Source organism: Halictus rubicundus, chromosome 1 (assembly GCF_050948215.1).
Source record: "Halictus rubicundus isolate RS-2024b chromosome 1, iyHalRubi1_principal, whole genome shotgun sequence".
In the NCBI taxonomy this organism is placed as follows: Eukaryota; Metazoa; Arthropoda; class Insecta; order Hymenoptera; family Halictidae; genus Halictus; species Halictus rubicundus.
The window spans coordinates 11,660,810-11,674,357 of record NC_135149.1 but is presented as its reverse complement, the minus strand read 5'-3'; the positions used below and the strand labels follow the sequence as shown (position 1 = coordinate 11,674,357).

Sequence of the window (13,548 nt, the reverse complement as noted above, 5' to 3'; positions counted from 1 at the left end):
CCGTACAATGTTTAAGGGAATTCAATCTTCTCCATTCTATAAGTTAAGGTACGACATTTTTATTTTGCATAAAGAATGGCAGTCTAGGCATGACATACAGTCCGCGACACTTGATTAAACGCAGTGTTATTTTCATAATATTTTAATGTAATAAAGTTTAAATTAACTTTTTTTCCTTGTGCATTCTATTTTTCAGATATAGTAATTAAAGCTTACGCACTTTGCTTGAAGAAATTGTTTATTCTGTATAAAAGTATTCGCTTTTTCTGAAAACAGTCGAAATGCATATGCGACACTTGATTAAACGCGGTTCCTTTTTTTATAGTCACGGTCCTGTTTTCTGCATTTCTTTTGTTTCATTTCGTTTCTTAGCAACCAATGTATCATGTCCAGAATTATACTGCAAGAGCAAGCTAAAAATTTGTGAGAAAAACGAAATAATGGGACGTGCAAAGCAGTTAAACGGTATCGAAATTGGAAAGATTCAGGCGTTAAAAGAAGAAGGGTATTCCAAAAGAGAAATTGCAAGAAGATTAAATAGAAGTGAATTTGTCATACGTTCCTATTTGAAGAATAGTGAAAATTATGGAAAATTATACAAAGGCAGAACTAAAGAGGCTCTATCGCCAAGAGAAAAAAGGTCGGTTTTGAGGATTGCATCGAATTCTACTTGTAGTGCGAAGCAAATTGCTGAGAAGGCTAATGTTTCAGCGAGTGTACGAACCGTACAAAGATATTTAAAAAAGATACCCACCATCGAAAGAAGATGCATGAAGAAAAAACCTTGTTTAAAAGACCGTCATAAAAAGGATAGACTCGAGTTCGCCAGGAAGCATATGGATTGGGTGTCACAATGGCAAAAAGTAATTTTTTCTGACGAGAAAAAGTTTAACTTGGACGGTCCAGATGGGTACTCCTATTATTACCACGATTTGAGAAAGGAAGAAAGAATTTTTTCTCGAAGACAGCATGGAGGAGGATCCGTTATGATTTGGGGAGCCATAAGCTCTAAAGGTGTCGTGGATTTGAAGGTCATGAAAGGGCGGCAGGATTCACAAAAATATTTGGAGATATTAAGAGCAGCAAAAATTAAGATTTTTGGCGTTATTAATGATAATGATTGGATTTTTCAACAAGATAACGCTGCAATACATACTGCCAAGATAATCAAAAAGTGGTTTGAAGAGCAGGAAATAACGTGTTTAGAATGGCCAGCACTATCACCCGACATAAATATAATAGAAAATGTTTGGGGATTTTTGTCAAGAAGGGTCTATATGAATAATAGACAATTTTCAAGTCAAGAAGAGCTGATAACCGCGATTGAAGAGGAGTGGAGAGCCATACGACAGGATTACATAAATACATTGTATAAATCATTACCAAATCGCATATTTCAAATCATAAATAAGAATGGAGGATACTCAAAATATTAATAAACCATGATTGTGATGATAACAATGTGTTTTAGCGGTTTAATTACAGTGCGTTTAATCAAATGTCGCAACATTATCCTTACTTTTTTTCAAACAAGCGAATAATTTTGTACTGCATAAATAATTTCTCGAAGTAAAGTATGTAAACTTTTATCAAATAGAATCTATCATATTGAAAACACAAAAATGATAATTTAAATTTCATTTAGTTAAAATACAGCAAAAATACCACTGCGTTTAATCAAGTGTCGCGGACTGTATATGCACGCTAAACTTTATTAGGACTTGTAGCATGCGAAATTATTAATGAACCAATTGTTTCGGGGCTGTGGGAGTTTTGGGGGACGTAATCTGACAATCAACATGTTAATAGGACAAAGTAGAATGTTGGTATCGGACGATAATCCATGACAGTGTGAGAAGGTTTAATCAATCGTAAGTGACCAACGACATGGATGTATGGCAGAACTCCTTAGTTACTCACAGCTTAGATTGGATTTTGTCCTGAGATTAAACGAAAGATTACAAGTGGATCATCTTCTGAACGTTGATAGAGTCGATATTGCTCCGGTGAAATCATAAACCATGACTATCCGCTATCTTGATTCTTTTCTACTTGTTAAATAAACGCTCTGAGTGACCACGGATTTTTTACTGACTTGCGTAATCTTTATTGCTCTTACTTATTCATGTTATCTCGATGTAGTAAAACCTCGCGCCGGGACATCAATTGATTGGTTTTTTATCGATTGGGCGTTGGTAATTGCTGAACTAAGGACGACTCGTGTGCATTGCAGGTGTGCTTTGGTAATAACAGACATCGACAGCACTCAATTTTTAGCGAGAAACATTTTTCAAAAGGCGAAACAATTTTTACAATAGTATCATACGAAATGGGCACGCTAACGTTGCAATAATTGTTTATTCAAAATTTTTATCGAAACTGTATCAAGGTGTCTTTCAATAGAGGAAGTGAATTTTTATTTTATTCCGCTTTTTACAAAATGATCCAACAAAGTGGGACTAACTCTGTAACAATTATCTATTCATCAACGATTCATTCAGATTTTAATGGACAGAATAAATTACTCTTCTCTTCCTGTCTCTAAAACAATCCCTAAAAATTACACTAACCCCTGTACGAATTTCCTGACAATCGAAATGAAATTTTCCCTACACTGCAATGTTTAAAAGATGATCTAAGCGATACCAACTCTGCGATAATTATACAACTGTTTAAAATTCAGGGACAGACGTTTTCCAAACATTTTTCATCCCCCGACCACACCACCCGGTTACCAGTACTGAATATCAATTTTTTAGAAACTGAGAAACCGGAACCGACCATGCACCAATTATCCGACTGTTTAAAATCCATTCACATTGTTTATCAGAAGCTACGGGTTCAGCAGAAGGGAAAACCGTTCTCCAAGCATTTTCTATTGAATATTGTCGATCCTCCGGCCACGCCGCCCACGATTTTTCCATGTTTACCAGGCGTTCCGTCGTCAGTCCCGGAATATCAGTATCCGAGAGCAAAACATTTCCAGTTGCAGCGTGGACCGCCGCAAATTCCCAGGGCTGTGCTCTCGTCGTCGACGGCCCCCGTATCCACCTATCCACGGTGTCCGCCCACGCCATTGTCGGACCACCCTTCTAACGGTATCGGCGGTGGAAACGGTGTAACCGTGTCGTTACGCGGCGGCATGTAAAACGCTTACACGGTTCGTTGTCGTTGTGTGTCGACAACTCGTCCCTCGTGTTGGCCTTTTAGCCTGGCCACTTCACGCCCGGTGTGTCAGTTTCGGGTACGCAGCCGGCGTGCTCGTGTACCCGTGAAATAGTAAATACAACCGCGTTGTTGGACTAGACGGACCCGCGGGACTGGTAACAACCGTTGACCGGGGCTACGCTGCGCTCGTCCGTCGACGACAAGGAATCGAAAGTGTTTTTCGACGATGACGCTTCTGATCGACCTGTCGCTCTCTGTTCGACTCCGGAAGTCCGCTCTGATTTTTCCTGGCTCGAAGAAACCTCCGTGAACAATGATCAATGGACTACGGATTTTATGCATTCCTGACAAAAACCGGTGGGTGCAATTTGAAACAGTAGGAACACTAAAAGACCGATAGTATTAATATATTAAAATTATCAAATTATTTAATTAATATTATTAACAGAAGATACACGTTTCAATTAGCTCCTGAATTTCGCAACTGATGCACAAACTTTCCATGAACCTTCGATTAGAATTTTAGTGATTTTTGTTTCTTAGGGAATAGTGTTATTCGGTGAACTGTGGAGTCTGTGGCGTACGTTTTAAAGCAGTTGTTTAGCATGTAAGTCTGTTTAAACAGTTTTCTACCGAAGAGAAAAGAAAGAAATGAAAGAAAATATCGGAAGGAAAACGTGTTACGGAAGACATATTTGGGGCAACATGGATAAGGGATCGATCACGATTTCCAGCGAACTCTCAAGTGGCTCGGGATTCCTCGATCGAAGGGAAGAACGTTGGAATGGATTTCGACTGAAAGTGCTTGGATTCCTGTTTCTGTTTCATGTGACAGAACACGGTGAGAGCTCGCTGGGAAAGATCCGCTTGACACCGGCGCGGCGGGTTACGCTTACGCGAAGCTTTGCAGACGCGCAAGAAAATCCATGCTAGCCCCTCCTACCCCTCCCCGAACGATATGAAATATGAGATACGGTTCTCTCTCCTTCGATTTTCTCTTCTCTCCGGTCTCTCCAGCGAGGATTTCAGTTAGAGGGTAGCGACGCCCCCAGAGGGTCGGAACGTGGTCGATGAAGACGAGAGGAAATCAATGCCTCGGCCAGAGTCCGGCTCACCTTCTTCTTCTTCTCCCTCTTCTGGGCCACTCCTCTCAAAATATCGCGGCATGGTAATTTCTCTTCCAGGCTCTGCGGAAAACCTACCCTCAATCTTTCACTCGATCTTCCATGTTCTCGAAAAATTTACTCGAAGAACCCAACGCTCGAATCGCTAGTTAGTTCGCTTTTTGTTTCACGATTCTTGAATGAAGATGCTTGTAATTAGAGATAAAAATTATCTGTGTTCGTTACAAAGCTCGCGGGAGCTACACATTTATTTGTTCTTTTGCATGAAATCCTCAGTCGAAGATGTTTAGTTTCATCAATTTTTTAAAACATACTTTTGAACACACTTTTTTTGCATTTTATGCGCTCATGACAACAAATGGCTAAATGAAATACCGAGCAGGGTAAGAAATCGGAGGAATTTAAGAATATTGTTACATTATTTTCAATTCATTGAAACTGTTAAACGAAGAAATACATTTTTATGTGACTCCTGTTTCGTACGATCGATTCAGAAAACTTTTATTTCGCAGAAAAATCTGCAGTCTAAATTATACTTCCAAGGGCATTCTTCCTATTATAAAATGTTGGCCAAAGCTTTTGACAGAAGTGGTTTAAAAGGCGTTTCCTAAACATCGAAAACAGTGAAACAAAAATCGTAGAAATGTTCACAATCGAAAGTCCCAGTACCACTTCATTTTTCCCGAAGAAATATACGCACGAGCTGAAAGAGTGCTCCATTGTTTTCCGCCCGGGTCCTCGCCGGTTAATCATGGAAGAACGTTCTTTCAACCCCCCAATAACATTCCCATAACCATCGAGGAGGATCCAGGCTGGAAGAAAAGTGGCGTTCCAGCTCGATCGACATGGAGACGGTGGCGGGTCGGTCCCGACGGCGGAAGTGATCAAACTACCGTCTTGGTTTTCCGCTCTCGAGAGTCGCCGGCTAGGAAGAGGGTTGAAGGATCAGGGGTGGGAAGGGGGAGAAGATGTTTGCAGTGTGCTCGGGGAAGAAGGGAGGGAATTAGCGAAGAAGAGAGAGAGAGAGAGAGAGAGAGAGAAAGATAGACAGACAGAGAGGATCCTCTCGCAAGATTTCCGGGAGTTTAATATAGTTTTAGGGGCGTCGGCCGACAGCAGGGGTGTAATGGCGTCTTAAACCTCAGGGGCGCTCATCCTGAGGCTCCGAGGGTTGTTTCGTTGTTTCTTGTCCGACTGATTCCGTCGTTGAAAAATTGAGGGCACGGAATCTGTACTGCAGCCGGTTAAATCTTTGACCAGATCTCCTCTCGCTTTGGAACCACGTAGTTGCACGAACGACGCCGGTCGTCTTCCGTGCTTACGTGCATCCCCCGTCTGGTGGACCTGCGCGCATCCACGTCTCGAGGAATGCAACCGACTGCATCCGACTGCGTCTCTCGCAGACACGGCGAACCTCGGGAGCCACGGTGGCTGGGCTGCGCCAGGAGATAAAGACGGAAAGGGCAACCTCGGTGCGAGAGCTCCAACGGTTCTTGATTTTTATGAGCACGTAAATTCCCGGAGACGTCCCGACCCTCCCCGGCCCCGCAGCTCCTACCCTCCCCGAGATCTCGTGATGCGAAATTTTGCTTCCGTTCGATGTCCTTACGCGAACTGAAATTCGCTTCGCTGATTATTTAAACAGCTCGAGACTCGGGCTTTTGAAATGGCTTTGGGTTCTGTGGACGGTTGTGGCAAACGTTATGTTCTTTCGAAACGGTTGCTTTAAAGAATTCCAGAGACTAACAGTCAATTTATTCTTCCCTTCTTCTTTGAAGTAACCAGTTCTTTCTCTTTTATCGTGTTAAGTTTTAGAGAGATACAGATTAAGACACAAACAGAATTAGATCAGATGTTTTATGGTATCTAGTCACACACTCGAGGAAATTTATATTCTCGGTACGATACATATACACTCGGTAACTAGACTACAAATTTTCATGTAAAATACAAATTTTCTGCATCGAAATCGAGAAACAAAACGCAAATAGATATTTATAGAACACCATAAATATCGAACACTATAAAATTGAACACTACTGTGGTACTTGATTAAATGTACATTTTTTCAATCTCGGAATAAGTGGTCCTCAAAAGTTGATTTCAACATAAATAAGTTTAATAGATGTACCACTACTGTGTCCCTTGATGGAGCGTGAATTTTAGTCTCGTCATGAATGGTCCTTAAAAATTGCTTGAAAAATAGACAGAATAAAATTTCAATTCTTTCGCCATGCCCAACATTTTCCAGATGTGTTTCATTCCAGTTTCAGCGAGTCTCCAGCAGCATAAAGTTCGCGGGTATAAAAGTAGAGATTTTTTTAGGCGAACCGATTCAGATCGAAGGCAACCTCGGTCGTGGAAGTTTTTGATTTTACGGCCGCGTAAATTTCGAACAGCTCCGCGTACACCTTACCCGGCACTCATTTCTCCACGGGTTTTCCAGGGTTCTCCGGGGCTTAAACGTCGGTGAAAATTCTATTCATTCTGCCGTTTCATCCACAGGGCACACAGAGAGAACTCCGTGGAATTTCATCGAGCGCCGACCCCAAACGAATTCCAGCCGCACGCCCTTGGCGACTAACCCTTAACCCTGAATCCTCCCTTGAATCTCGATTTGAAATGTTCCGAAATCGTTGCGGTTGTTCTCCGTCCGAAATTCAAATTGCTCGATGCCGTATCCCGGCTGTACGCCGTAGTTGGTTTCCCGGACGGAACTGTGGAATTCGGCTTCTTTCTGCAACCCCCGTGTCCTCCTTTCGACCTCCGGTAACTTATGGCGAAATTTCCACCCTACGGAAAAATTGCGACCTCCCAGTCCGATTCTGTTGAAAAATTCTGGCGAAAATTGAGAATGTACAACATCCACTTCCGTGAATAGTCTTTTCAATCCTGACCGTGTTTCGTAATTGCCGGAAAGGATTAAATGAGACAGTGTAAAAATCGTCGTCTACTTCTCAGAACTGAAAGCGGTGCCTCGATGATTGCGAGAAATATACTCAACCTCCAAGTCCTTACTTGAACAATAAATCAAGATTAAGTATCACCAATGAAACAATCCAAGCCAAGAAGGTTGAAACACAGATTAAAAATCTCACTCTTCCCGGTCTGCAGACCCAATTTCCACGGAAGCAACGTTCGGAGAAAAAAATCAAAACGCGGACCAGTTTATCCGAAAAGAAATCAAGATAACGATCGGGTATAATCGCAAAGGCGATCGCCGGTAGTATCGGCAGGGCGAGATTGAAGGCTCGGCTAACGAGTTGTTTATGGATCCACCCACCGCCCGCCGGTGATCTCGTTGGCGTGTTAGTATGAGAGAAAACGTGCAGGTAGTTTGGTGTCTGCGTGGAAACTCTCGGACAAACGTATCTACCGACCAGGGGAGTCCATTAACGGGCCTCCGTGGCCCTCCCGGTAACATAGTTCGCATTGCTGAAGCTCCTGCGCTCCCCTTTCGTTCCACCCTAATCGGGTTCTATCTCGCTCGTTCACGAAATTCTTCCTGGGGGCTGCCTTTTTGTCTCGCTTTTTCCCGACGGCTATCCGATTGACTGTCTCGGCCGCTCCACCCTGGAAAATCATTTCCAGCCCCAACTTCATACCCCATCCTCCCACCACCCTCATTCTCCATTGGAACCTCCCACACCCCCGCGGGCGCCCTCTTTCTCTTTCTTTCACGGCCGACCGCCGGGTTATCCCGTCGGTTGCCATGGTAACACGGGGGTTGGAGCCGCCCCCGTCCGCCAATCAGGACACAGAGAAACGAACTGCCGACCCCCCACTCTTCCCTGCCGCTCCTTTCCCCCTCGAACCCCTAGAACCACCCACAGATGCACCCTCTACACCCACGCGATCTCTTCTCTCTGCCTCGCCGCCGGGGAGGCTGAGATTCTCGCTTGGGAGGAAATCTTGACCGGGCGTGCCCCGCATCCTTGATACCACCCCCGCTTTTCCACCAACCCCTTGTTCTCTTCATCCCCCTTTTCCTACATTGTACACCAACACCTGGATCCGAGGTTCGAGCGATGTACCACTCGCGACTGCTATCGCCAGGATGCCAGCTAAGCATCCCGATGCCCCCGAATTAACGCTCCTGACCGCTAGAATGCCGAGCCTGAGGCGAGAGAATGGCTCGCCTGTCGGTGGAGAGATTTCGATCCACTTCCATGGGGCCTGCACCATACCCGAGGACCGTTTGTTTATGGGGGCCGTGAGCTGATACTATACAGTCCGCTCGGACAGGTTTTACCGTGACTAGAACCTGAGAAGATTATTTATTATTCCAGGGGTTGTTTTAAATTTTTCTTTCGTTCGTTGGATTTAGCGGTTCTAACTTGGTATTGATCGAGTCTTTGTCGATGTCGTGATCGATAATTAGACCAAATAAATAATAATTTAATTGCTAGACATAGGAATCAAATAAAAATTTATTTCTCTAGTGGGTTTGTTAAGGTTTAACACTACAACTACCGAGTCCATCAAAATGACGGATTTCAGATTTCTTTTTTTACAATTCTTGAAGATTTAGAAATATTGTCTTGAGAAATTTTTCCGTATACTTTTTTTATTCAAGGAAAGAATATTCATAGGGCCCGATAGTTCCAATGTTAATGTATCGATACTTTAAAACTAAATTTGTGGTACAAGTACAGAAAATTCGCCAGCAATCTCTGACTACTCATCGAATTTTTGTGCAGACCAGAATTTTCACAAATCTGATAAAGTATTCTTCGTTTCTGTTTCAGGCGAGAAACCGCACAAGTGTCAGGTGTGCGGCAAGGCGTTCTCCCAGAGCAGTAACCTGATCACGCACTCGAGGAAGCACACCGGCTTCAAACCATTCGCTTGCGAGCTATGCGGCCGAGCTTTCCAACGCAAGGTGGACCTGAGAAGGCACCGGGAAACGCAGCATGCGGATTTGAACGCGTCCCAGCGAGCACCGATCGGCTCGATCCCGGCGCAAAACTCCTTGCCGAACGGCAATCCGACGATGATGCAGTGAACAATGAACGCGATGATCCTCGAGCGATCTATCTAGGACCTGGTGAACATCACCTCAGGGACGGGGGGACATCGTTAGCAGATCGCTGAACCGATTAGCGATCTCTCGGAATCGTGCACGGACTCTGTATTTATTATTTAATGACTCTCGTTCGAGCGAAACCGAACATTCCGACACTTTTCCTTTCCAGAATGGTTCACGACTGCGAAACGGTTGTGCGCGATTGTTATAGGGACTGTACATTCCACGGGAAAGTATAATGGAGTCGCGTCAATGCTCGGCGACGTTGTTTATGTAATTTTGATCGACTGGTTTCAACCTATTTTTTTGGTTTTTTTCTTGTTTTTTATATGGCTGTTTTGTAACGCGAGCGGAGCAGAGGTGTATACTCTCTGTGTATACTGATTTCAATACTCAAGCTGGGTTGATTAGGCGACGAGGTAAGGGACGTTCACGATCGGAGGGATTTCTTTATTTCGTGGCGCTACTCTCCGTGTTGGATCGTTGGTTAAATATCGATAATCACTGTACTTCTCTTATTAAGTAGACGACTATGAGATGCTCTTTAGCGGCGATCGATCCAGGTTGTTTCGAAATTGTACTTAATCGAATTTGGCATTGTTTCGTTTTTTTTCTGGTGAATGTTTCCAGCAAATTTTTGTTTTCTGTGAATTTTGGAAGTTGCTCGATCGTTGCTAGAGGGTCTCTCGTGTGAGGAAGTACGAGGAGCGTACTGTATTTTGCATATCTCGCGCACCTAACGTTCAGGAAAGGGCATCACTCACCCCAAAGTTGCAAACTGTGACCAAAAATGAAACCTTGTAAATAAATAGCACATAGACTGTATCTCGCCTAGCCTAAGCGTATAAATATATACATAATATAAATACGAGTATAGATAATTCCACTGGAAAAAAATCAAGTCGAGGCTATAAATATTATAAATAGAGACGATACACACGTTAGAGGATCGATTTGTTCTAACGAGGGTGTGCCGACAATCCACCCCCGTATGTCTCGCCAAGTAATTGTATTTTTCCTCTCTTTCTCGCTAATCGAAATGTTTTTATTGTTGTACCATTTACTATCATTATTGTAATTATTGTAATTAGAGACTCGCTATTAATATTATTGTCATTATTAATTATTATTAATTATTATTATTAATAAATGCTGTTACCATTTGTAACCATCTCTCAGTGACGCACGATCAACAACACACCCTTTCTTTCGGGATGCATAACAGATCGAGCCGCGGGTCAATTCGACGGAGTTTATATATAATCGTTATTTGAATAAAAAAGAATTTATTTCAATCCTCTAACCTCGACTCTTCAATAGCGACGCCTCGAAATTCCCTTGTTACATGCTCATCCAAATGTCCATATACCTATAAAATCCGAACACTGCGCAAATCTACTTTCTTTACCCACATGATCATTTGATTTCAATATATTCGTTTTATTCTACAATACCTCGCACGCTTGCTCCCTTTTCTCCACATTCAATATTTTGTTTCTCCCGGGGCCAGTGGCTTCAATATCTTCGGCTCATAGCACTTGAAATTTTGCAAGTTTTATTTCCTTATAGGTATACAACATCTTCTTTTCGTCTGAGGGTCACTAACATCCTAATTTTCGACTCACAATTCCACATAATTTCACGAACTTAATTTCATCAGAATTCAACACAATTAATTTCTTTCTCGAATATGTCTTTTCAATATTCGCCGATCCGGAAAAAACAGTGATCCTCACTCCTCTACCCCAGCCATCCCACCAAAGAATCCGTACATCTCTTCTTTCAAGGAACGGCGGAAGATCATAATGATCATCGCTGTCGACGGTACTCTCCTCTCAATCACGGATCACCGTCACCGGATCGCCGTCGTCGCGACGGACAGCGGGCATTACACGCGATTAATCATCGACGCGGAATCTGGTAGCGTCGTATCAGATCGTTCCGCTTGCCCGTGGCTCTCCGTGTAATTCAGGGTTAAACTGCCGTGCCAATTAAGCGGACTACCCTTAACGGCGAACCCCTTAACGGTCCAATATGTTTTCCGGGGCGAGTTTCGTTCGTCTAGACCACCCCCGGCACGGTCTTCCATCTCAGTGTCAGGGTAGTCCGTGCAGTTCTCATTATTTCGACGAGAGCAGGGTATGGCAGGGTCTCGACGTGAGATTTCCCGGCTTGCCTCGCTTCAAGGACCTCGCGAGGACGTCCTCGGGAGAGGACATCCTCGGTGGTGGAGGAAAAACGACAGAGAGACGAGAGAAAGACGAACGAGTTGAGCGAGGAGGGGAGGAGAACGGCGAGAGAGAGAGAGAGAGAGAGAGACAGCGTTACGGCACTGACTGCACGACACCATGACGCAGCCACGGGGGCAGATTGGACAGTTATTGCATTCTGGGTAAGATTAATTGATATGGGGAGTCGCGGGGGCGGTGGGCACGCTGCCGCTTAAATCGTGTCTCAGGAATGGGGATGAGAGAGCGGTGATTAACCGATTGCACCGTGAACCGAGTGGAACCGAATCCCGTCCACCCCCTCCCCCCTTTCGGCCCAACCCCCGCTACTATCTCCACCCTCTCTAATAGCCATTGAGTAATAGAGAGCGTCTCATTATTAAATAGCACGAGCCTGCGCCGTTTATTTGTTCGAATAATGACGTGATTACCGCCCGAAGTAGCAACGCCAGATTTATCGGGCCTGTTCATCTTCCACAGACAGGTGCGCACGGAATCTTTCCAGTGACGTTGTTCGGTACGGTGCGTTTGCTCGTTAAAAATTGTCGTTAGCTTTCTGTATCTCTTTTCGAAATTATTGTAGTTTTGGGAAAGGAACTTGTCATTGGGGAGCGATTTTTTCCCTGTCTGGTTTGGAACAGTGGAGGGGGTAGCTGAATTTGGACCTTGGCTGAATAAAATTTGCGATTCATAGTCAATCAATGCAACTGGTAATACACTGTGAATATTTCTCTTCTTCAAGATATTTAACCGGATCGGACCCGAATGATAATCGAACCGTTCATTCGCCAAATCGATCAAGTCCACAGAATCAAAATTTCTCTCTATTCTTCCATCTTGAAGGAAGATGACGGTAAAGATTATTTTACTTGAGCCTACAAGGAAAATACATTGTTAGAAACATTTCTAAGAGCTACAGACGATTAGATTTTCGCCCTGCAACTGCGGTTTCCAGGGAGGGATTAACAAGGTTGAATGAACACAAGGGGTTGCAGGAAATCGCGAAATCGCAGCGCGAAAACAGAAAAATCGTGGTAGCCAAGAAAACGGCGTCTCAGCGGGGCTCAGTCGAGGCAGAATTCCGTTTCTTTTTTCTTTCCGGCGTGTCGACAATAAAAACATCGTCACTGGCGGTCACGCGTATCGATTCCGGTTTATCCGTGTGGTTGCGGGGATGTATCCGTCGCAGCCGTCGGTTCCGCGCGATAGTACATCACTCAGGGATGTCAGGCGGCGAGGCGGGTTACGACGTTCTCGGTTTCCACCAATTTGGTGACACTGAGCCGCGTCGTAGGCAGCCGGTCTCCTCAATTTATTGCGAAATAACACGGGGGACGAGGCTGTAAATAATATGGAGAACGCGGGTTCATGTGTTAGTGTGTGTGTACGCGGTCAGAGGTACCGAGATACACAACCGCGAATAAAAGGATCGAGCAGAAGAGGCAGGGGCTGGAGCAAAAGCAAAGGAGGAGAAAGAGGGTGATTCCCGGCATGCAGAGGATGACTGGAGGTGCCATATTTCAAAGTGGGGCGTCCTCCGAGGAGCCGTGAATACCTTAATAGTCATAAGGTGTATCCGCGTACCGGTTGCCATACGCTATACACGGTCTGTCGTACTTTGAACCCCCCTCTACCGCAGGCGACCAACCCTCCGGCGTGTTCGAACGTTTCACGGAATCGTCTCCGCCCGCGGTATGATACGGCCCTGGACAGCCGTTTTCCGGTTGGGATATGACGAGGACCACGAAGAACCGAGCCCGGAGAACCGAGACGCGTTATACCCTCGGCAAATTGTGGCGTTGGGAACCCGCTCGAAATTGGCACCGCTACACACAGATGCAACCGGAATTGCTGCATCGGGTTACTTCACCGGAATTGCACCGCGACCGTTCGATGCAGATCCTCCGGACCAAGTCTGAACGCCCTCGTACCAAATTGAGGGACCACGGAATCCTTCCTCCGAGGATTACGGCTTACGCTTCGCGAGCTTTCGCTGGCCGTT

General features: G+C 44.5%; 1 protein-coding gene across 1 annotated transcript in view; it reads left to right on the top strand.

Moving 5' to 3' along the window:
* The window catches only part of LOC143354098 (uncharacterized), a 32,684-nt gene extending 22,069 nt beyond the window's left edge, over positions 1 to 10,615 (top strand). The window contains exon 5 of the mRNA XM_076787854.1: positions 9,041 to 10,615. Within this exon, the coding sequence (XP_076643969.1) occupies positions 9,041 to 9,297 (257 nt within the window). The 3' untranslated portion in view covers positions 9,298 to 10,615. The remainder of the gene's footprint in view (positions 1 to 9,040) is intronic.
* Positions 10,616 to 13,548: the final 2,933 nt, after the last annotated feature.